At 57.4% G+C, this 23,326-nt stretch overlaps 1 protein-coding gene across 6 annotated transcripts; it reads left to right on the plus strand.

The window, feature by feature from the left end:
• The first annotated feature begins 1,652 nt into the window (after nt 1-1,652).
• Nucleotides 1,653-23,121, plus strand: C1QTNF1 (C1q and TNF related 1). 6 transcript variants are annotated; one of them, XM_072781860.1, is made up of 5 exons: nt 1,653-2,033; nt 8,113-8,214; nt 17,309-17,465; nt 20,438-20,577; nt 20,995-23,121. In XM_072781860.1, the coding sequence occupies exons 3-5, from the start codon at nt 17,326-17,328 to the stop codon at nt 21,543-21,545; spliced, it is 831 nt and encodes a 276-aa protein (XP_072637961.1). In that variant the 5' UTR covers nt 1,653-2,033; nt 8,113-8,214; nt 17,309-17,325; the 3' UTR covers nt 21,546-23,121. The 6 variants fall into 6 exon arrangements, with proteins under 6 accessions (XP_072637961.1, XP_072637964.1, XP_072637966.1 ...); XM_072781859.1 differs by having other exon boundaries at nt 1,654-2,033; nt 17,312-17,465; XM_072781862.1 differs by lacking the exon at nt 1,653-2,033 and adding an exon at nt 4,990-5,152.
• Nucleotides 23,122-23,326: the final 205 nt, after the last annotated feature.

Below are 23,326 nucleotides of genomic sequence, written 5' to 3' on the forward strand. Positions count from 1 at the left end.
AAGGGGAAGGTCGGTCAGTGTGCCAGGCCTGGGCCCTGGTGGCCAGGAAAGCTCCTCGTGTTGCGTACAGGAACGAAGACGCGCTTATCTCTGGGTTTCCTGTGTCGATAAGCAACCAGGGATGTGAGTTTTGCCAAACCTCAGACACATGCCAAAGATCATGAACGATTCCTAAGTGTTCTAACGCCAGCCGAAACCCTATCTCCGATGGAGACGTATATACTGGATCTTGCCGTAGTGTCTGTGAAGCTGTCCAGAGCCACTGGAGAAGATCAGGGCACCCCTCCCTTTGTTCCTATAGGAGCGGTGGGCTGCCGGGGTCTCTGTGGAGTGGCCACTGGGCCCTCCTGGCTTTGCCACCCAGAACCTTCCCTGTCTTCCACCTCCGCATTCTCTGCTCCACTGGCACGGAGAAGGTGTGCCTGACAGGTGTTGGGCTTGCACACTCTCCTTTCCTCATGATTTCCAGCCCTTCGGGCAGACAGGTAGGGAGCAGAGGCAGGAAGGAATTTCCAAGGCCAGAGAGAGGAGGGTTGCAGTCTCTGTGCTTTGCCAGGAGCATCCCAAACCAGCACCCCTGTTTCTACATCTCCTGTCCACACGTGGGCAGAGAGAGAGGCCCTTGCGAGGAGCGTTGACTGACAACAAGTTGCAGGTGTGACATCCAAGCAGCTCAAGGAGAACGTGGGAACGCGGTTCAGAGAGAAGCAAGCAAGCAAGAAAACTGTTATCACCACAGCAGAGCTTCATTACTCTGGCCAGATGCTTCTTCTTGCGATATGATAAGATTCCAGAACTATCCGTTCTGACTCCGTCTGGGGACAGAGACCAGTCTGACTGGGGGCAGCTCACAAGGAGCCTCAAGCAGCTATCAGGATGCGAGGTGGGGCCAGAGGAGCCTGTTTAGAGCTCGTGTCTAAGTTGGGGGGAAGGGGGCGCCTGGGTGGCTCAGTCAGTTAAGCATCTGCCTTCAGCTCAGGTCATGATCTCGAGGTCCTGGGATCAAGCCCCGAAGCACTGGACTCCCTCCTGGGTGGGGAGCTTGTTCCTCTCTCTCTCTCTCAAATAAGATGGGGGAAGGCTTGTTTTTCACATCAAGGAACCAGAGGCTGATAGAGACGGAGCAATGCTGAAGTCCCTCACAGCCCCAAGCTGGCCACACTGCCCTCTGGAAAATCTGCTCTGCCAGCCAGGGGTTCCTAACCTCTGGATCACAGAGCTCTCTAAGAATCCGATTGAAGCAATAAACCGTCCCTGTCCAACCATGCACACGTGTGCACATGTGCACGCACACACAGCTTTGCACTGTTTTTGGGGGGGGGTCACAGGTTCTCCAAAACCTGTGTGTGGTTCCCAGACCCCAGGTGGGAGCCTCTGATTGAAAGTGTGTCTCAGGTCTGCCACTGTTTGGGGACTAGATCCCAAAGGATTGGCAAGAAGTGTCCCCCGGGTTCCTTGGCACACATCCCTTACCACCCAGCAACTCGGGGCTCCGGGCCCTCTTTGTCCTGGGCCCCCAGCCGCCCGCACACCTGGAGGGGCCTCCAGGGACTGGGAGTGGTTGCCTGCGCCCCCAGCCTGGGCCGCCTCCCCGGGGTGGCCGGGAGGAGGGCAGGCCTGGCTTTCCCCTGCCCGCGGGCACACACACAGTTAATCCTCGGCGCCTGCTGTTTGGATAATATGCGCTGGGAGCGTTGGAGGCTCCGCGGCCCCGCTCACATCTGGCTGGGGTTTGCTCTTTACGAGCCCGTCCCGCTTTCTTCGTCTCTTCCTTGACTTTCGAGAAACCGCGCTTCCGCTTCTGGCCAGAGGGCCCTCGGATCGGAGGAGGTCAAGGTGCCGGGAAGGCAGCGACCCGAGGCCGGCGCCCGCGCCCCTTGCTGCACCTTCTTCCCGGAGGACCTCCCCCCCGCCCCCCCCCCCCCCGCCGCTCTCCCCCAACAAGGCTGTTCTTCCCCGACCTGGCTGGGAGGAGGCCCTGCCGGGAGATGCTCTGAGCCCCGGACGGAGAGGCCCCGCAGGACGCCGTGGAGGTAGGTGGCGGCCGTGGCGGGCGGGACGGGCGGGACAGGCGGGCGCTCGCTCCTGCTCCGCGGCTCCAGCCGAGTGGGAGGGGCCGGGTGGCCGTTGTGACAAGGGACAGAAAGATGGGGAGTTGCGGGCTGGCGGGCAGCCGGGAGGTGCGGTGGGAGCCGCTGGTCTCCGTCTCCCGCTGGGACGGGGTGGGGGGCAGGGGCAGCCGGGTGCTGTCAGGAATAGGAATGAGGGTGCCTCCTCTCTCCGTTGTGGGCTGTTTACCTTGCTGCACACTTCTCTACGCGTGAGAGAAAAGGGAATGGTACCCAAATCCCCTGTGTACCAAGTGGGGGCCCCCGCCCCAATAGTGCCTGCATCACCTGAGAGCCAGGTTCGCCCTGCCTGAGGCCAGTGTGGACCCCCACACAGAACAGGAAATGTGGACTTTGGCCCCCACATCTAATGGCCTTGATGTTCCTGGATTCAGCCCAGACAGGGGAAAATAATGTCCCTTCCCCTGGGGACCCTCCCGAGCTGCCTGCATCACTGAGAACCATCTCTGGCCTGGGGCCGTGGTCACCCAGCTGCCCTTAAGCCCCTGGACCTCAAACGCCTCTCTGTGTCGAGACACCACGTGCCACGTCGTCTTCTAGGCATTCCTCGGGCACAGGTGTGATTTCCCCACGTGCCCTGGGCACCCACATCGTGTTCGCCTGGTTCCCAGCGTGCAAATCCCTGGGTAGTCCCGTGTCCTCTGTGGGCCCTCCTGGTCCACTTGGAAAGGAGGAAGGAAACTACCTCCCTTCGTGACTCGTCTGTCTCTTCCATCTCTCTGAGTTTCCAGGAATGAAAGCAGTTCGGCACATGGAGCCGCCTCTTTCCACGGTTTCAAAATGAGGAGTGTCCTGAGAAACTGAGCTTTTCTCAACTGCTAGCCACATCCTGGGTCCCCAGGGGGGAGGATGTGAGGTCCTCCAAGGCTGCTAGGCCTTTGCTTTTAATAGTGCAGGAAAGCACGTAGTCAGCTCCACGTGCAAGGTCACAAACAGATGCACTTGGCTGCTGTGTTTGCTGCAGGGAGGGTCCTGCCCAATGTCCCCACCAATGAGAGGAGGGAAGAAGTACAGGGGAAGGGGAGATGGGGGCCGAGGCTTGAGTTATCCCGTCCCACCTGCCTTGCCCACTCTCCGTCTTGACCTGAGAGCTCAGAGGAACTTAGGGTAAGCGGCAGCCATGTGCGCGCGCACATGCACGTGTGTGTGTCCTGCATGACACGTGCTGAGCAGATGTGGATTCTCGTTGATGACACTCTCACCCCTGAAGAGCTCAGAGAGGCTCATGACTTGCCCACACACAGTAGACGGAGGACCCCTCGGAGGACCCACATCTCTGTGCCCAGAGAAGGGGTGTAACTTGCTCAAGGGTGCAGAGCTGTCCAAGCTGAGGCTGGGACTGGAGCTTCTCAAGTTTGCAAATATCCACCTCCCAGCTGTCCTCGGAGAAAGTGCCCAGGGGCAGGAAGGACGGCCAGGTTCTGTTTCCCAGACACCCCACCCTCTCCTCCCTCTCCCGTCTTGAGCCAAGGGAAGTGCTCCCAGTGAGCAACAAGTCAGGGAGAGATGCAGGAGGTCTCGGGTGGGACAGCCCGCCTAGGACAGGTGCAGCCAGCCAGCGAGGGGCGCCCTCCCAGGTGCGTGCTGAGGAGCGGATGTGGTCCCAGAAAGGTGCACAGATGGCTCCCTCTTCACTCCTTTAACATCCGGGGATGTTAAACCTCCTTATTCAGGGCAACCAGCACAGCATAATTTTTTTTTTTTTTCAGAACGTGCTTCTTTCTGTTGTTGTTACTGGTGCCTCTGGCCCTCCTCCTCCCCCCCCCCAGCTGTAATTAGCATGACTCATAAACCAAATATTCTGGCACTGAACTTCACCCATCAAAACAAAGATGAAAAGAATTTTGTAGATACAGTCGCGCTGCTGGGCGTCCTCACCGGACATAAGCTTGCTGTTGGGGGCTTTGTCTTCAGGGGGCTGGCCCGGTGTGTGGGACCCCCGTACTGGAGCAGGGGCGCGGGTGGAAGGCAAGGGGGTAGGGGAGTGGTGCCAGGCTCCAAGGCCCTGGGGCAAGGGTGGTGGTGACAGCTCACCAAGGAAAAGAAGACTAGAAAGGTCCTCTGGTGCCTGAGGCAACTCTGCTGAGCCACTGGGGAGGAAAGTGGGTGTTTCAGAAGCACCTCGCCTCCCTGCCCCGAGAGCTCACAGATATTTAGGTGGAGGTGATGGTCCCCCAGGGCGCTTCGTTCTTGGTGGCGTAACTACCGCGTGGGCCTAGGGTTATTAATTTTTTTTTCCTGTTTTTACCTGCTGAAATCTGCCTTCTCTGAACATCGGGTGAGCCAAGGCGTCCCCTGGACAGGACCGTGGGTCTCTCCCTGACTACTCCTGGCTCCATGTGAGGAGCCGGCTGCCCCCTGGGAGAGCCATTTGGAGCAGAATCATCAAAGCCCAGGCGCTCCCGCCCACTCTGTGGGGCGGCCCAGCGAGCCGGGCCTTGGGATTCTCAGGGCCCCTGCCAGGGGAATCTGCGGCTGGGTCCTCGGCCTGGCGGCGTCGGTTCTGCCCTCGACCACAGTTGTGCGGAGGCGGGCACGCTGGCTCCCTTCCTCCTCTGCGGGCCAGGCAGTGGCACTTGTGCTGTGGCGGCCCGCGTCCCCTGCCCGTCCTCCTCCTGCCTCCCGGAGAGGGACTCGGGGTGGGCTGTGGCAGGAGCTCTTGAGCCTCTGGGGGGAATGGGGAGCATCTTTACCTCTGGGTTCTTGTCGAGGTTGCAGGGGAGCCGTCCTGTGAGCAGGAGACAAGGGCTCCCGGCATCCTTTTCCAGCCACTCAATCTTGCCCACGCCTCTTTCCAGGACTGGGCTCAAGGGGGGCTGGGTGTGGCCTGCCTGGCAGGCCCCTGGAGTCAGCCCTTCTCCAGCCGTGGACGGGCCTGGCAGCATCGTCCTGGGGCGTCCCGCCCTGTCCAGGATGGCTGTCAGGACGGCTGTGGGCCAGCCTGGGCCTCGGTGTCTGACCATCTCCCTGGCTCCCGTACGGATTTTCCTTGAAACAGGAGTTAGCGGAGCTGGAGCCTGCGGGTAGGAGGCTGGGTGGGAGGAGAGGGCGGGAGGAGAGGACGGGAAAAGAGGGCGACAGGCGGGGCAGGCAGTGGGGGAGCTGGGGGTACCTGCACTCCGTGGAACACTGCTGCTGGCCACTGGCAAAGCCATGCTTGGGGAATGCCCCAAACCCTTTGCACCCCCACCCCAAGTGGGGACATCTGGTGACCAGCCGCCCTCTACCCGGGGGACCAGGGAAGGAAGGGACCTTGCCTGGGAAAGCTGCCAGCCCTGGTGGGTTTGCAGGCGTGTGCAGGCCAGGAGTTGGGCTGGACCCGGCAACTTCGCCCTGCAGGTTTTGGGGGCTGGTCTGTAGAGGTGGGGAATGGGGTGTGCTCAGAAACACATGGGCCCTTTCTCCTTGTGAGGAGTCTGAAAGTGCGTTCTGGTGAGGAATGGGTGGGTCTGGGTGGCTCTGGGGGTGGCCCTGGGGCTCTCAGGTCGTCTGGCATTCAGGACACCCTCCTTCCCAAAAAGGGATAGCTATGAGAGCAAGACCCGTGGCCCTGTAAAGTGGCCATAGGAGGAGCTCCTGAGAATGGTCCCCACAGAACGAGAAGAGCTAGACCCCGGCAGCTAGAGAGGTGAGCTGGAGCCCAACGCCCACCTTCCCCTTTCTGTTTCCGTTCTCTGCTCCTGCGTTCTCCTGCTTCCAGCTCTGTCTCTGCAGGAGCCTCCACTAGGGGCCCTACCCGAGGCTGATCCCCAGGCAGCACCCCCAGGATGGGCAGACACGGGACCACCATGCTTTTCCCATCACAATGTCAGTCCTTTACACCATTGGTTCCTGCTAGCAGCACTTGGCCTCAGGTCTCATTGCAGCCCAGTGTTCTAGCTGGCTTGTCTCCATCAGAGAGCCCTGGGGGCCGGGTGGGACCATGTGCCCTCCCTGCACGACCTGGTCTTCTCACTCCTCCTTTTCAGAGCTCGCCAATGGGCTGTTTCTCTCTACCTGGCAGATGCCAGGCCCTAAAAATGCACATTCAATGGGCCACACCTCCCACATCTCTTCCATCTTGAGGAATGGGGTGGTGGTAGTGGTGGTAGTGGTGAGGGGGCTGGGGTTCCTCGTGATTCTGTGCTTAAATCCAAAGGAATTGAACTCAGTAATGGGTTTTAAGATGGGAGCCTGGCAACAGGGAGATCTTAGCACGTTGCTTCAGGGACGATGGTTGTCACGGACCCGTACCCTGCCTGACACTGAATAGGTGCTCCGTAATCTGCTGAATGGATGAATGGCAAGGCTGGGCTGGTGGATAAATTCCTCAGGGCCAAACACCACTGCTGCTGTTCCAGCTCTAGCTGAGTGAGCTACACAGGTGGATGCCCGGAAAGATGGGAGCGCCCACTGGACTGTGGTTTGGCAGGATGAGCCTGCCTCCCTGGCATCTGGAGGCCCCCTGAGGTGAGGTGGAAGGCACTTTGCTGCCAGACCCACCTCCCTCCTGTGGGGCCTGGGGTGAGTGGCTCCTTCACTCTGAGCCCATTCGGTCATCTGAGAAGTCAAGGTGCGTTGTAGGGGTCAAGCTCAACGGCATCCGGAGAGCACGGTGCCCAGAGCCCAGCACATGGTGGGTCTTGCCTGGTCAGTGGTAGCAGGGCTTTGTTTGAAGGAACCTCTGATAAGTGCCGGGGCTGCTCCTGGGCCTGCTAACCTGCCTGGCCATCACACAAAATTCTTTTCTTTTTTTTTTTAAAAGATTTTTATTTATTTATTCATGAGATACAGAGAGAGAGAGAGAGAGAGAGAGAGAGAGAGAGAGAGAGGCAGAGACACAGGCAGAGGGAGAAGCAGGCTCCATGCAGGGAGCCCGACATGGGACTCAATCCCGGGTCTCCAGGATCACGCCCTGGGCTGAAGGCGGCGCTAAACCGCTGAGCCACCTGGGCTGCCCTCGCACAGAATTCTTAAGGATGAGCTCAAGGATTTGGCTTCATCTTCTTCAGTTCCAGGGACTCAAGAGCAAGTACCACCAGGGAGAGGTCTGGTAAGGACAGAACAAATCCCCCTCCTAGAAAATGTGATCCATCCACCAGGCCTGACTCTGGTCCAGGTCAGGTGGCCCTCCCTCCCTGGCCTAACCTGCATCCATCCACTGTAGCTCCAGGGTGTTCACTCCTGGGGCAGGGAGTGGGATGGGGAGAGGCTGCATCTCCTCGCTCCTGCACCGTGTCCCTGTCACCCAGCTCTCCACCGGATACGAAGCAGACAGTAAATGCAGGTGCAGGAAGCCAGGACTTGAGCCCTAAGCCAGTTTCTTCTCCATGTGGTCCTGGTCCTGCGAGTCTCCAAACCCCTCATGCCTCATCCTTCTCTTTGCATAGACTCAAATCCCCTGGAATACACTTAACGCTGAGTCCCCAGGGTGGGGCTTCTTTGTCATTGTTCTAAGTGGAAAATAATGTGTACTTAATGCAAGAAAATATGTGACTGTTAGAGAGGGGGAAAAAATCAGAGAAGCCAAAATAAGAAAATGGCCAACATCCCTATTTTCATCACCCAGAGATAATTGCTGTTAGCAGCCAGGTGGGTGGCCTTCAGATCTCGGCGGCTGAGCGTGATGTGCATGGTGTGTGTGTGTTTTCAACCCGACCTTCACTCATCAGGAACATCTCTTGGCGTCAGCAAAGAGTCATCTGTTTACAGAGGTCACTAATTGGCAAGGCTGCCTGAAGCTGCCCCTCCCCGCTTATTTATTTGTTTGTTTGTTTGTTTGTTTTCTTGCCTCTCCAGGAAGCACAAAGCATCTCCTGGTTAGGTGGCTTGTAACCTTGGCTGAAGAAGGCAGGGGGTCGTAGCCCTGAGGAGGCAGGAGATTTTCTGAGGAGTGTCTGAGGGAAACGTGGCTGGATGGGCACGCAGGGACTCAGCCTTGCCCTGGCCCTCTGGAGCCCACCCTGGATCACTCTCCCCCTTTCCCTCCTCTCTCCCCAAACAGCCCCGCCCTGAGCTAGACAGAGATTTGAACACCCTGGCCCCAGGCCCCCCGCAAGACGTGCAGGATCCTGGAGCCCTGTTTGTGCGTTGGCTCTGCTGAAAGGTGAGTGTGGATGGAGTTCAATCAAAGTGGGACATCAGACATCAGACATCAGACATGGGGGTTGCGCGTGAGAGATGACACAGCTTCCTGGGAGGGGCCCCTGGTCCCCAGGGGTAGATCCTACAGGATGCTGGGGGAGTGCCTTCCTGGAGGCGTTCCCTCGGGCTGGGCTCTGAAGAACCTGTGGACCAGGAGGGTGGTGGGGGAAGGGACAGAGAGACAGGAGAGCCTGCGGTTAGTGTTGGGCCTGCGAGCGGAGCCACCAGCAGCTCCAGATGGCTGGAGTCGGGCGGCGAGGTGGCCAGAGGCGAGGCGGAAGCCAGGTGGTGAAGCTCCAGGTTTAAACATTTTCCTTATTTTCACGGGAAGCCTGTTAAGCCCAGGGTGGAATTGGGATTGGCAGTTCTGCAAGGGGCCTCTGGTAAGCAGGTGGGAAGACACAGGAGAGAGAGAGCAAGCTGTGGGTGGGGGGCTGAGAAAGAAGTGGTGCCCGGCTGGGGGGCAGAGGACTGGAGGCCTTCGGGAGGCTGCGTGATGGACGAGAGGTGGCAGGTAGGGTCTGCAGGGCCCCCCGATTTCCAGCCCCGAGGCCCCCACGTGAGCGGCGGCTGGTGCTTCAGAAGTAGGTATAGTGGGGGGACAGGAGAGGAGGTAACTGGGGCTCGAGGGTCCATGGCAGAGTGGAGAGCAGGTGTTCAGAAGACAGATAACCCGAGCTGTCCCGTGGAACTTTCCGTCGTCATGGGAATGTTCTACGGCTGTGCTGCCCGAGAGGGTGACCACCTAAAGTGTCCTGGTGCAGCTGAGACCCGATGTCTTCGTGTCACTTAAGTCTAACAAATTTAACTGGCCCCCTGGGCTAGTGGCCGCTGTCCTGGAGGGCGCGGGGACCAAGGTCAGAGACCTGTCAGCGTAGAAAGTGACAGAAAAGTATATTTTGAGAGGGAGGAGCCAACGCGGAGACCATCACCCCGGAGACACCTGTTTCTTGAGGGGGGCGAGACGGTGGAGGACAAATGCTCGGAGACAGACGGAGCCGGAGCCAGGATGACAGGAGGTGGCCGGCCCTGCACAGCCCGCATGCTGAGCTAAATTATATTTGTGACCTAGAAGCCATTCGGTGGGGGCAGAGTTCTGTCCTCCGCCACGCTTCCTGGGGAGGCGTCTGTGAGATGTTGGGGGGATGCGTAGGCCCCAGAAGAACCAGAGACAGTACCGCTGGCAAAGGGGCGAGAGTGGCGGGGTGCAGGCCCCGGGATTCCCAGCTCCTCTCCTCCCTCCGTCTTGGGACCCCAGGGGCGTCCCCGCTGTGGGGAAGTGGGCCCTGGGCCAAGCCACCTGTGGAGCGCGCTCGCGGCAGGGCACCAGGGCAGCCGGCAGCTCTGCTCGGAGCAGGGGCGAGCCTGCAGCCCAAGGCCTTACAGCTGGGAGGTGATCTAAGGACAGTGCTCCAGTCAAGGAGGCCTTTGTTAGCTCTCGGATGGGCTGGGAGCTGGGGAGGCTGGGCTGGCCAGGTGCCCCCGGAGGCCCGACGCCTGCAGCCCACGTGGCCTCGCTGTTTGCGGGCCCGAGCGGAAGACGGTGCCCGCTCTTGGCGCCAGGTGAGCCTGTCCTTGCCGAGACTCGGTGGCCCCAGGAGAGATGGAGACGTTTTAGGTTGGGGGTGGTGGCGGTGGGGAATTCTCACCTTCTCTTTTCTGCACTGTTTTGTCTTGAGCTAGGCTGCTCTGCTCTGCAGGGAAAAGGGAGCCCTTGCTCATTAACCTGTAAGTAGCCCCGGAAGCCTCCAACTCTCCCCCTGACCATGTGCTTTAGAGGTCACCAAATAAACCCTGAAACCTTAAGAAATAAATCCTTTTTCTCTAAGTTGGAGAGCAGCTCCTGGGAGAAGGAAAAGAGAGATTCAGCAAGTGGCATGGGTAGCAGGACACCCGGGTTCACCCCCAACTGACCGAAGTTCCTTTTTTTAAATTTTTATTTTATTTATTTAAAAATTTTTTTTTAAATTTTCATTTATTTATGATAGTCACAGAGAGAGAGAGAGAGAGAGAGGCAGAGACATAGGCAGAGGGAGAAGCAGGCTCCATGCACTGGCAGCCCGACGTGGGATTCGATCTTGGGTCTCCAGGATCGCGCCCTGGGCCAAAGGCAGGCGCCAAACCGCTGTGCCACCCAGAGATCCCTTAAATTTTTATTATAAAGATTTTATTTATTTATTCATGAGAGACACAGAGAGAGAGGCAGAGACATAGGCAGAGGGAGAAGCAAGCTCCATGCAGGGAGCCTGATGTGGGGCTCGATCTCGGGTCTCCAGGATCACACCCCGGACTGAAGGCGGCACTTAAACACTGAGCCACCAGGGCTGCCCTCTAAGTTCCTTTAATAGGGGATTCTCATGCATCCACTGCTGACTCCTTTACAGGGCTCAGGGGTGGGAGGAGCAGGAAGGGTCTGAGACCAGTTGGGCTGCCCTGTTATGGAAGGGAAATTAGATATTAAATGGGCCCCTGGAATTGGTGAGCAAATGCCATTCGTCACTCTGCTTCCCTCCTTCCCGTCACCAGAAGGGTTTGGTAAGAGGAAAATGAGCGTGATGAACAGCTTCTGGGGCAGGAAGGCCGTTGTCACCTGTTATAACACCCCGCCTGCCGGTCATCGGGGCCAGAGGGACACCCCAACATGGTGCTTTCTCCTTCCCCGGCACGCCAGGATCTAAATTGAGGAGACTTCCTGCAGCAGCTGGAGAGCTCTGAGCTCCTCAGCGGGGGAGTGCCACCAGATGTCAGAGCAGAGAAGGGGCAGCCTCAGGGCTTCCTTTCTGGTTGGGAGGATGCCGGGGAGCAGGAGGTGGCAGGAGCAGACGTGCGGAGGGGGCGGCCGGGCTGCAGGCATGGCTGATGCCACGTTGAAACAAGGAGTGCTCGCACGCCACGCTAAGTTGCATTCTTGGCCTAGAAGCCATTAGGTGTGGGACAAAGTCCTGTCTTAGGCCAGGCTTCCTCGGGAGCCGCGTGTTAGATTTTTGGGGTGATGTCCAGGCCCCAGGAAAGCCCAGACAAAGATATTTGTGTTGGGTGTATTGAGGTCTGGGCCCCAGCCAGAGCTCCTGGAAAGCATCACATAGAGGCAAATGGTAGAGAGGGGGAGAGACTTTCGGGAGATATTAAAGGGGGTGGGTGACTGATCCGATGTGGCGGATGCATGAGAGGAAGGAGCCCAAATGACTCCCAGATTTCTGGCCAGCTGCTTGTTCTTAGCCCCGCTTCCGGCCTCACTGACACCGGCTGGTCCGATTGCGCTTCCTGCCAGGACGGGAACGCTCTGTCCTGCGCCATCCAGCGTGCCAGCTACCGGCGACAGGAGCTCCCGAGGGCTCGGGATGCGGCTTGCGTGACCGAGGAACCGAATTGTGAATTTTCTCTAATTTTGCTTCACTAGTTTATTTTATCTTATTTTTTTAAGATTTTATTTATTTATTCATGAGAGACAAAGAGAAAGAGAGAGGCAGAGACACAGGCAGAGGGAGAAGCAGGCTCCATGCAGGGAGCCCGATGCAGGACTCGATCCCAAGACCCCAGGGACCCCAGGCAGGCGCTCAACCGCTGAGCCACCCAGGAATCCCATTTCACTAGTTTAAAATGAAATAGCCGGGCAGCCCAGGGGGCTCAGCGGTTTAGCGCTGCCTTCAGCCCAGGGCCTGATCCTGGAGACCCGGGATCGAGTCCCACATCAGGCTCCGTGCAGGGAGCCTGCTTCTCCCTCTGCCTCTCTCTCTCATTCTCTGTGTGTCTCTCATAATAAATAAATAAATAAATAAATAAATAAATAAATAAATAAATAAAATCTAAAAAAAAAATCTTAAAAAAAATGAAATACCCACACGTGGCCCTGCAGCCGTCACCCCAGCCCACGTGGACCCTGAACGGTACCCGCTTTCTGCCTTGATCCCACATCCTTAACTACTATGATCGGGTGCGCATCTGTCTCCTTCACGTGGACCGTCCTCTTCCTGAGGCCAGGGCGGGAATTTAGTTTACGGTAGGATCATCACTCCCTCCTGGGCTCCGACACAAGGCTGGGCAGCCCGTGGGCCAGCCAGGCCCCTGGGAGCTTCTCCAGGGAGAGGAATTGTGGAGCTGCGCGGCAGTTGGGTTTGTCTTCCAAGCTTCTCCTAATCCAGGGAGATCCTAGGCTTCTCGCCTCCCAGAACAGCTGGTCACCCGCTGAGGATTAAGGAAGAGGGAAAACCCTGGTTATAAATGCTTTTGTCAGATGGCACTGGGCTGGGTGTGGCGTCATGGCAAAACGCAAACACATGGTGCCCGGGCTCGGGGGGTTCCTGTCGGAACACAGGCAGGACAACACGGAGGTGGGTGAGACCCATCTGAGACCCCAGGAAACTACAGTGTGGGTCTGAACAGTGTCTCCTAGAAGGATTCACCCCATGTCCATAAAAGGTCTGAGAAGGGATGAAAATTATTAATGAGGGAGTGTTCTCAGACCCCATAAGTGGCCCAGCACTCCCTCTGGCACCCCCACTCCCGCAAAGGGGCTTCTTCCTTGTTGGGGGAAGGTTAAACTGGATGGGAGGGCTGATGGGAGAGCCGCCAAAGAGCCACCAGCCTTCTGGGGCAGACAGTAGGGGAAAAAAGGTGTTCATGGATCTTGGCAAACGAATTTCTTCACAGCGTTTGAGAAAGGCAAGTCAGAACTTGAGTCACGTTGCAATTGGCCTCAGATGCCTTGACCGCAGGCAGCCTGCAGACTGGACCTCGTGGGCCGGAGGGTGAGGGCTCCAGTCCTGGGGACCACGTCCCGGCCCTGCCTTTGCTGTGTGCAAGCGTGGTCCTCTGGGTTACCTTCCTGGGGGCGAAGCCACGCCCTCTCTAGGTGACTTCATTTCACTGGAAATGGCTAAAAGTGATTTGGAGCCAAGTTTGGTTGGATGTTGGGCAATAACTGTTTTTGCCCAAAAGTGACTAAAATGATCATAATGTCATGACGCTGACTTTTCTGTGGGACTTGGTAAAAGGGCTCTGAAGATATTTTTGAAGAAAGAAAGATTTCACCCAGGGTTTGCTTTGGCCCCAAAGAGGAGGTTCTTGAGGAGAAGCACCAGCCTCTGCTGACCTTCACTTTGTCAGCCTGGTGCCTCCGACTCCTTACTGGCTCCATCCCCACTGATACCATCACCCTGAAGGCGGCTGCATCCCAATCCTCGTGTCTTCTGATCAAGGTCCAGAGAATCCTTTTTTTCCAGACTTGGAAGAGACATGCCAAACAGTGCTCCCATTGGGCATAGAGCACCGATCCTCAGCCGGGGGTGCTTCTGCCTTCCCAGGATACAAGCAGCAAAGCCTGGAGACGTTTTTTGGCTGTCACAACTTGGGGTGGCGGGGTGGGGGGTGGTTGTCAGTAGAATCTAGTGTGTGGAGTCTGGGGTTGCTGATAAATATCCTGCAATGCACAGGACAACCTCCCACAACAGTGAGTCAGCCCTGAATGTCAATAGTGCTGAGGCTGAGAAACTCTGGGGACGAAAGAATCCGAGGTAGCTTTTTATGTGTGTTTGTTGTTATTTCCTGACTTTTCCAAAATGAATATATATTACTTTGGATTCAGAAAAAGAAATGTTTAAAGAAAGGAAAACGTCTTTTCCTTTCAAGTGATGCAAGCTTGGCATGTAAAGGGAGGGGGAAAAAACAGCCATTATTGAGGTGCCAAGGAAAAAACAGAGGAAACACAGAAAGGGGGAAATAAACAATTTTAAAAATCCCATTCCACAAACATTTGTTGAGTAGCGATCAAGTTCAGGGTGCTGCAGGATGCTCAGCCGGTCCAAGATGAATAAGACCAGGAGGTCACGGTCTGCTGTGCAGAGTCTTACAGGCCAAGCAAAACTCTGCAGAACGAGACAACAGGAAAAACAAAATCTGAAAAGAGGACAGAGAGGTTTGGCCAGCTGAGGGTCTGGGAAGGAAGAGGAGGCGCTTGGGTTGGGTCCTGAGGACCGGGTAGGATGCTGATGTGGTCTGAGGACAGCCCGTTGAGGTCAAATCCACTGCCCTTCCTCATTTGTGAGTTTGGTATAATAATGAATGAGTGTTGTCTCCATGAAGGACTCACCGCAGGCCCTGCTGAGGCCCATGGTGGGTAGGAATTACTAATGAGGAACTGTTCTCAGACCCGACCCTGACTTCCAGGGCTAGAAGGGTCCATTGAGATGATGCCTGGATGCTCGGCATAGTGCCTGGGGCAGCTGTTGGTCCTACAAGGCTGGTTTTTAATAGAAGAGAGGAGGAGAATAGGAACTCCTGGTCAGGGGGAAAGGATGTGTGCAGGTGGACAGATGCCAGGAGTTTAGGGGAGTGGAAGCTGGGATCCCAAGTATGGTCCAAGGACAAGGAGCAGAACTTGAGGCCCTGTCCCAGACCCGCTGAATCAGAATCTGCATTTTAACCAGATTTCCCAGGTGATATGTGTGTACATTAAAGCTTGCAAAGCAGGGAGCTTGAGCACAGGATGAGGGGAGCCGTACAATGGGGCCGAAGAGTGAGGACAGACTGGGGTGTCAGGCATGTCCTGCCAAGGAGTAATGATGGGTGGATCGGTGGATGGACGGCTAGATGGATGGCTATATAGATGGATAGGTAGATAATTTTATTTTATTTTATTTTTTTAAAGATTTTATTTATTTATTCATGAGAGAGAGAGAGAGAGAGAGAGAGAGAGAGAGAGAGGCAGACACAGGCAGAGGGAGAAGCAGGCTCCATGCAGGGAGCCCGACGTGGGACTCGATCCAGGGTCTCCAGGATCAGGTCCTGGGCTGAGGGCGGCGCTAAACCACTGAGCCACCAGAGCTGCCCTAGATAGATAATTTTAATATGTATTTTGTTAAGTCACATAAACACATATAGTAGAGATTTTGAGTGGGGACCAAGTAGTCTCTCGGTCACTGGGCAGGTCTCTGGGCCTTGATGCTTGGGAGGGATCGTTGTTTGGTAGGGAAGTCAGAGGTGGGGAGGCCCCGCTGCTCCACTGCAGTGGATGAGGTAGGGAGTCACGCGGAGAACTGAAGACCCAGCAGAGGTGTGGAGGCAACCCCCCTAGCTCAGAGGCTCATCACATCTCTGAGGATCCATCCACAGGGAGCCTCTGGCTCCTACTTTTTCTGTCCCAGGGCTCTGGTTGCCAGCTCTCTGCCTCCCCCATGTTCTCTTGATTTGGCATGGGGGCTCCAGCAGGGAGGGCTAACTGAGCAGCCTCTCTTCATAGCTATGGCAGCGAGCCCACCGACATGCAAAAAACAGAGCCCAGATGTCGACCTACCAGCTACAAGGTCATGTCCCACCAGCCACAAGTCATCTGAGCAATGGGGTGTTAGAGGGGAATCCATAGCTTCCCATGGCCAACGACAGGAGGATTCATCTGCGTAGATAACTACTGACATAAAGAAGTCTGTCTTGGGGGATCCCTGGGTGGCGCAGCGGTTTGGCGCCTGCCTTTGGCCCAGGGCGCGATCCTGGAGATCCGGGATCGAATCCCACGTCGGGCTCCCGGTGCATGGAGCCTGCTTCTCCCTCTGCCTGTGTCTCTGCCTCTCTCTCTCTCACTACACAGTGTGAGTGTGCCTATCATGAATAAAAAAAAAAAAAAGAAGTCTGTCTTGGGAGTTAACATTCCTTAAACATAAAAGAGGAATTTTTTTTAAAGATTTTATTTATTTCTTCATGAGAGACACAGAGAGAGAGAGGCAGAGACACAGGCAGAGGGAGAAGCAGGCTCCATGCAGGGAGCCCGATGCGAGACTTGATCCTGGGACTCCAGGATCACACCCTGGGCCGAAGGCAGATGCTCAACCACTGAGCTACCCAGGCATCCCCATAAAAGAAGAATAAAAAGCAAATCAGACATGAGACCGTTGGAGATTTGCCTCCCAGCAGCGACCCGGATCCCACTCGCACCTTGGCTTTGAGGGGTGGGTGGTTCTGACTCTCCCAGGCTTCCGTTTCTCACTGGGCAGCTGACAGGGTTGAACTGCGTATCCTCACTGGGCCTTCGGAGGTGTTGAACTATATGGTTTGGTGAACAAAGATGGGTTGGGATTGACCCGTTACCCATTCCTGCAGGGGGCAGGTTTCCCAGCCAGCCAGAAACAGCGAGGCACTCGGGACTTCTGACTCCAGACTGTGGAAAACCCTGGTTAGCTGGGCAGCCGCCTGGCAGTGGGAAGGGATGGGATGTTTTGCCTATTTGAAGCCCAAGCACTGCCCCCTAATGGGCTCACTGGGGACCGACATGTCTTTCTAGAAGGACTGTTCTCAATACTGGATGAGAGGCTTTCCCCTGAGAGCACCCTGAAGGACATGAAGTTGGGTTTTTGAGCGACAGAGACTGTCGAGGCGCATCCCTAAGTGAGATGCGTGATGTCTGCCTCCCTCCCCACCCACCTCCTTGGTGCAGGGCTGGGGCAGAGTCACAGGACAGTGACCCCACACGTTCACTTGGGATTGTGCTTAGCAGAGCCCGCTGGCTGAGGGCTCCCCTTCCTGAGAGGCTTGCTGGGTGTGGGCAGCGCCAGCCCAGCTGGCTGAGGCTCCAGGGGCAGAGTGTGTGCGCATGTGAGGGTGTGATGTGCGTGCACACGCGTGCGGGTGTGCACGTGGATGCAAGTGTGCTGTGTGTGCATACCCATAATGCATGTGGGAGTGGCAGTGTGAGAATGTGTGTAAGAATATGTACATGGGGTGTGTGACTATGTACTGAGGCATATGAGTGTGTGTGAGTGAATGTGTTAGGATGGTGCAAATGTGTAAGTGCAGAGTATGTGCAACAGGGTGTCACATGTGGGTGAGTGGGAGTGTATGTGTGCACCTACCATGCATGAGTACTGAGTATACACGTGCACGTGTGCAAGCGCGAGAGTACTAAGTACCCGAGTGCGCGTGTGTTCGTGGGAGAGTACGTGAGTGCGGTGGATGAGGGTGTGGAGGATGCGCGGGAGTGCAGGGCGCCCGGCGGCCCTCGGGGGGCCGGGTGGTCGCGGGGGGGGGGGGGGGCCTGCTCAGCCCGCGGCCCTCCGTGTGTCTCCCAGCAGGGCGCGGCGCGAGGATGGGCTCCGGGGCGCCGACACTCGTGCTGGCCTGCTGCGTGCTGCTGACCTTTGCCTGCGGCGCGGGGCTGGGCCGGGCGCCACGCGGCGCGCGGGAGCAGGAGGGGACCAAGGAGCCGCCGCTGGACCACACGGAGCGGTGAGAGACGGGGAGGCGCGGCCCGGTGGGTTGAGCCCGGGGTCTGAGGCAGCCGGGGCTGGATGCGAAGGGGCCTCAGCCGAGGCCGGGAAGGGTCCTTGCGGACCTGGTCCTGGGGGACACACCGGCCATTTCTCCTCTCAGTGGCCCCGGGGGCCTTATCTGAAACTGATGACAGTGACCCACCTTGCTCTAACCCCAAAGGGACTGGGTTTCTGTACTGTTTTGCAGCCACATCCCCAGGTAAAGACTCCCCCCCGCCCCCCCCCCCCAGCACTCCGTTTGTCCTTCTATTCTAGCTTTGTCCTCGAGAGTATCCCCCGGGGCTCTGAGTGCTTCCCCAGGTGGGAGGCAGGGACGCGGCTGTGAGCGGGTCCGGGGACCCTGAGCATCTGATCAGGTTGCTGATGGGAGAGGATTGCTGAGGGCCGGCGGAGAAGTGGTGGCTTTTCTTGGGAAGTCATGAATTTCTCCTGAACGGCGTCATCTTCGTGGATGTGACCTTCGCTATGATATAGAGACTTCAGGCTACTTGGAATATTTTGAAGGGAAGCACCAAGTCCTTAGGATTGCTCAGGAAACGGTCATTCACCAACTGTGAGGTGCTGGGTACCTGGGCGATAGGCTGGCGCCCTCAATTGCCTCAGTCGCTTGGGTTTCGGGCTGACTCGATACCCAGGGCCTCAGGCGATCCTCACGATGGAAATGCATTGGATGTGGGACAAGGTGACATCCATCATCTCCTCTTCCTCTCCTTCCCCCTCCCCCTCCTCCTCCTCCACTCCCTCCTCCTCCTCCACTCCCTCCTCCTCCTCCACTCCCTCCTCCTCCTCTTCCTCCTCCTCTCCCTCCTCCTCCACTCCCTCCTCCTCCTCTCCCTCTTCCTTCTCCTATTCCTCCTCCTCCTCTTATTCCTTCTCCTCCTCCTCCTTTCCCTCCTCTTCTTCTCCCTCCTCCTCCTCCACTCCCTCTTCCTCCTCTCCCTCCTCCTCCTCTCCCTCTTCCTCCTCTTCTCCCTCTTCCTCCTCCTCTCCCTCCTCCTCCTCTACACCCTCCTCCTCCTCTCCTTCCTCTTCCTCCTCTCCCTCCTCCTCCTCCCCCTCTTCCTCCTCCTCTCCCTCCTCCTCCTCCACACCCTCCTCCTCCTCTTCTTCCTCCTGTCCCTCCTCCTCCTCCCCCTCTTCTTCCTCTTATTCCTCCTCCTCCTCCTGTTCCTCCTCCTTTTCTTTTTTCTCCTCTACCCCCTCCTCCCCCTCCCCTTCTTCCCCCTCCTCTTTCTTTTTCCCCTGCCCCTCCCCCCATTTCTCCTCTTCCTCCTTTTTCTCCTTCTCCTCCTCCTCCTCTTCTTCCTCTGCCTCTTCCTTTTCCTCCTCCCCTTTCTCCTCCTCTTCCTCCTCCTCCTCCTCTTCTTCCTCTGCCTCTTCCTTTTCCTCCTCCCCTTTCTCTTCCTCTTCTTCCTCCTCCTCCTCTTCTTCCTCCTCCTCTCACTTTCTATTCAGTGAGAACTAAGTGCCTGCTACTGGTCTGGCCATGTGCGAGGCACGGGGGGACATGCACAGATGACAGTCCTGGCCTCCAGGAACTCCAAGGCTGTGCGGTAGGCTCTGCAGGACAGGTGTGTCCACAATGCTGGGGGTGGCAGGGGCGGGGTGGGGGCGGAAGACTGAGCAGAGGAGTGGCCACATCTTGAAGGACACTTGGGCCTGGGGAGCATCTCAAGTGCAGAAGGAGGGTGTGGCCATGCCAGGTGGGTTTGGGGTAGTAGAGTTGGCATTAGAGGGTGGAAAGAGAGGGGAGATGATTCTGGTGGGGAAGGGTCTCTTAATCGTACAGGGAGTCATGAGGAATTATCATGGTGGGGGGCATCATGGAGAGGTTTCAATGTCATGACATTCCAGAAAGAACGCTGGAGGAGGCAGAGAACAGGATGAATGGGAGATGTGGAGAGAGGCAGATTCCAGGAGAGCAGTCAGAATGGTGACGGTCCCCCAGAGATGGGGAGGCCGGAGGGCCCAGCTTCTGCAGGTACCTTGGTGGTGGCTGGGGTTGGGAGGTGCTGACTTTTCAGGACCCCGTGATCCTCAGAATGTGGTGGCAAGGCTGGAGAGGCCTCTTGAATGAGCCTGTGATGGTGCCGTGAAGAGGGTTTGGAAAGAGAGGGTTCCAGGGCCAGAGTGATGGGCCGACACTTGGACACCTCACCTTTGAGGGGCTCGCTGACCCTAGGTAGAGACCTTCCGGCGAGAGGTGGGTGTCCACCTGGGAGGCCGGTGCTCGCGGGGCCTGAATTTAGCGTGTGCACATCCATTTCCCGGATTGTCTGGGGTGCAAAAGCAGGAGCAGAGGTAGAGAAGGAACCAGCCGCTGAGATGGAGTGATTGTCTCCAACGTCGCAGCTCTAGAGCTTGGAGGGAGCGGGAGCCAGAGAGGGCCCCGTGCAGCACAGCGCGCCGCCACCAGGTGGTAGCACGGAGCCGCCGGCCGCCCGCAGCCGCGTGTAGTAACGAAGGTGGAGTCTCCAGCCGCAGCTCCCCGGAACCTGAAGACCTAGCCGAGCCCTTTCATTCGCAAATGAGTCAGCTTAATGTCGTTATCTTCTAGAATCACAGTTGCATTGACGGGATTCACAGCTCTGTCACACACCTTCTAAAACCCCTCCCCGAGGGGCCGACCTTTCCAAGCAGCCTCTCTCTCGCCTGGCCCTCAAATTATTGCTGTTTCTGTAATCGTTGTTTCCATGACGAGTATTGCTGTGACCGGAAGGCAGAGGAGCTCTTCCTGAACCTTCAGTTAGGGTCCCAGAATTCGCCAAGAGCCAACGCTGTCTCTGTCGAGGGAAAGCGCACGCGGTCAGTCATGTCCAGGACAGAGGGAAGGCACACAGGTGGACCAGAGCCTCTGGAGGCCGAAGAAAGAGGAGGTCCCAGCTCCCAGAGCTCATGGCTTTCCCTGTGACGCCTTTATTCCCTTAGAGATGAAGAAAACCATGAAAAATACAGCCCCAGGCAGGGCGAGGAAGCCTCTGCTTCCCGGTGCTTTCGCTGCTGTGACCCTGGCACCCCCGTGTACCAGGCCATCCCGGTGCCACAGATCAACATCACCATCCTGAAAGGTCAGACGGCTGTGAAGCCACCAAGGGGACCCTCCCCCCGGGTCGGGAGGGGGGTGTGGGGCACTCTGTCCCGAGCAGGGAGAAGGAGAAGTCCTTAGGGTGGATGAGACGGCCCTCTGCCCCCAGCCCCCAGCCCACTCTCTGAAATGCCCTCGGCCCCGGGGGCCGGACAACCTCACGCAGCCTTGCGAGGTCTGACGGGAGCCCCCGGCGAGCCCCGCGTCTGCAGTTCATTTGCTCCGAGTCAGCCTTGGGCCTGGCCGCAGCGCCTGTTGCTTTTGGACAGACCCCTATGTTCCCTTCTCATTGCCAGGACGTTCCAGAGGGGGAAGAAAATGATTGCTTCTGGATGAAAATAGAACAGTCCTTGAGGTTGGGTCAGCTTGCCCGACCCCGCGTGTTTTCCTGTCCCTTTAGGTGAGAAAGGTGACCGGGGAGACCGCGGCTTACAAGGGAAATACGGCAAGACGGGCTCCGTGGGCGCCAGGGGCCACGTGGGCCCCAAGGGGCAGAAGGGGTCCATGGGGGCCCCCGGGGACCGCTGCAAGAACCACTACGCCGCCTTCTCGGTGGGCCGCAAGAAGCCTCTGCACAGCAACGACTACTACCAGACGGTGATCTTCGACACGGAGTTCGTGAATCTCTACGGCCACTTCAACATGTTCATGGGCAAGTTCTACTGCTATGTGCCGGGCATCTACTTCTTCAGCCTCAACGTGCACACCTGGAACCAGAAGGAGACCTACCTGCACATCATGAAGAACAGGGAGGAGGTGGTGATCCTCTATGCCCAGGTGAGCGACCGTAGCATCATGCAGAGCCAGAGCCTGATGCTTGAGCTGCAGGACCAGGACGAGGTCTGGGTGCGCCTCTTCAAGGGCGAGCGGGAGAATGCCATCTTCAGTGACGAGTTCGACACCTACATCACCTTCAGCGGCTACCTGGTCAAGCACGCCGCGGAGCCCTAGCCCGCCCGCCCCAGCAGCCCCACGCCGGTCTCGCTGCAGCCCCTCCCCAGCCCGGCCCCCTTGCCCCGCCGCCCCAGCTTCGGCCTTCAACACGACGCCCTTCATGGAAGGGGAAGCAAGAGCATCTGCGCTTGCCGGCCACATGGGCTCCTGGGTGGGCTCGGCGGGCAGCCACCTGAGAGGACGGGGCCTCCAGCTCCCCTCTGTGCACATATCCTTGGGCTACCCCACCGGTATGCCGCTGTATGGCAGGGCGACCCAGAGCCATCCTTGCTCCCGTGGCTGGAAATAATTAGGGAAATTCTAAAGTATGTGAAGGGAGCAAAGTAAGCCCTGTGGTTCCCCCTGGGAGGCTGTTCTTACATGAGCTTGCATGTTCGAGAAGACCTGAAGTGGACGCTGTGGGCCATGAGGAAAGGATGGAGGGTGTGGGGACCCTCTTAGGCCAAGTATGAGCCTTCTTGGGCAACAGCTGGACTGACATCCACATCCTGGGGATATCATGGCCTTGCCCACGGGTTCTGCTGGTCTTTCCACTGAGCCACAACAGTGAGGGGGTTCGGGCTCAGGTAGCGAATGTCAGCTATTAGCAATGCAGCCAAGCTCTCAGCCCTGGTCTCTGGGCTGAGAGAAGCAGCCTGCTTGTTGGAACCCATAGACTCCTGACAGCAGCTGGAGACCTCAGGAGCCCCTGGGTCTGCAAATGTTTCTATGAGAAGCAGAGCTTACACTGACCAAGGCAGAGCCATCCATCCTGGCACGGCTCTGCTCGACTCCCCCATGCTGTCCAGGAGCCCTGGGTGGGGCCTTCACACCTGTCACCTTGGCATTGGTTTGCTGTTCCTTCTCCCAGACGGGTCAGCCATGGAAGGCAATGAGGCCTTCGTTTTGTAGCAGGGTCATGGTTATATAATATTTTCTACAAAATCTCCTTGCACACCATCACAGAGTCCTGTTTCCCAGAGGCTTCAACACTCAGCAGCCCCCGTGCTCTCCCCCAGGCCTCTTTGACCAGCAGCCTAAGACAACACCGGAGGGGCTTCTCTAGGCCCCAGAGTAGGGCAGAGCCGGAAGGGGCCGGAAGGCTTCCCCTCTACCTGTCTTGGAGCCCCCCGTGGGGCACCATCCCTCTGACCAGGAGAGAAGGCATGTCTCAATCACTGGAGTGAGAACCCTCTCTCTCTGGGGTGGGTGTAGATGGCGCCCAAAGTGGCTGCTGCCTGGAATTGGTGCTCTGGCCTGTGGCTGGCTTTGGCCCGGTGGCCCTTCTCTGCCTTTCTACACTAATGCCCAAGGCTTGGGTACCTCTCCTACCTGCTCAGGCCCTTAAACCCCTACAGGAACCTTCCTTCCTACTGCCTGGTGACCCTTGGTCTTGACCCATTCGTCCGCTCTCCCTGGGCCTGGTCCCCGGGTCTGGGGTCTGTACATCCTTCCCTCTGAAGGGCTTCTGCTGGTCAGATTTGAAAAATGGTGTTTCAATGGGTGTGCTAGTGCGCAGGGCGCCCGCCTGCTGCTTTGTGCTGTCCCGATGCTCTTTCAGAAAACATTAAACTTGGAACCATGTGTCTTAGCATCACTGCCTCCTCCGTTTGCTCATTGAATCAAATCTTCCTCCTTTCCCTTCTCATCCCTGTACCCCCACCTGCGGAAGAAGCCTGGGGGCCTGCCACTTGGCACCCCGGAACTCAGGTACCCAGTGGGCCCAGGCTGGGCCCTAAACTGCCTTGTTCCTCATGGGAATGCATTTCCCAGGCTCAGCTGGACAGGGTCTCACTGGG

This window comes from Canis lupus, chromosome 16, assembly GCF_048164855.1.
Source record: "Canis lupus baileyi chromosome 16, mCanLup2.hap1, whole genome shotgun sequence".
NCBI lineage: Eukaryota > Metazoa > Chordata > Mammalia > Carnivora > Canidae > Canis > Canis lupus.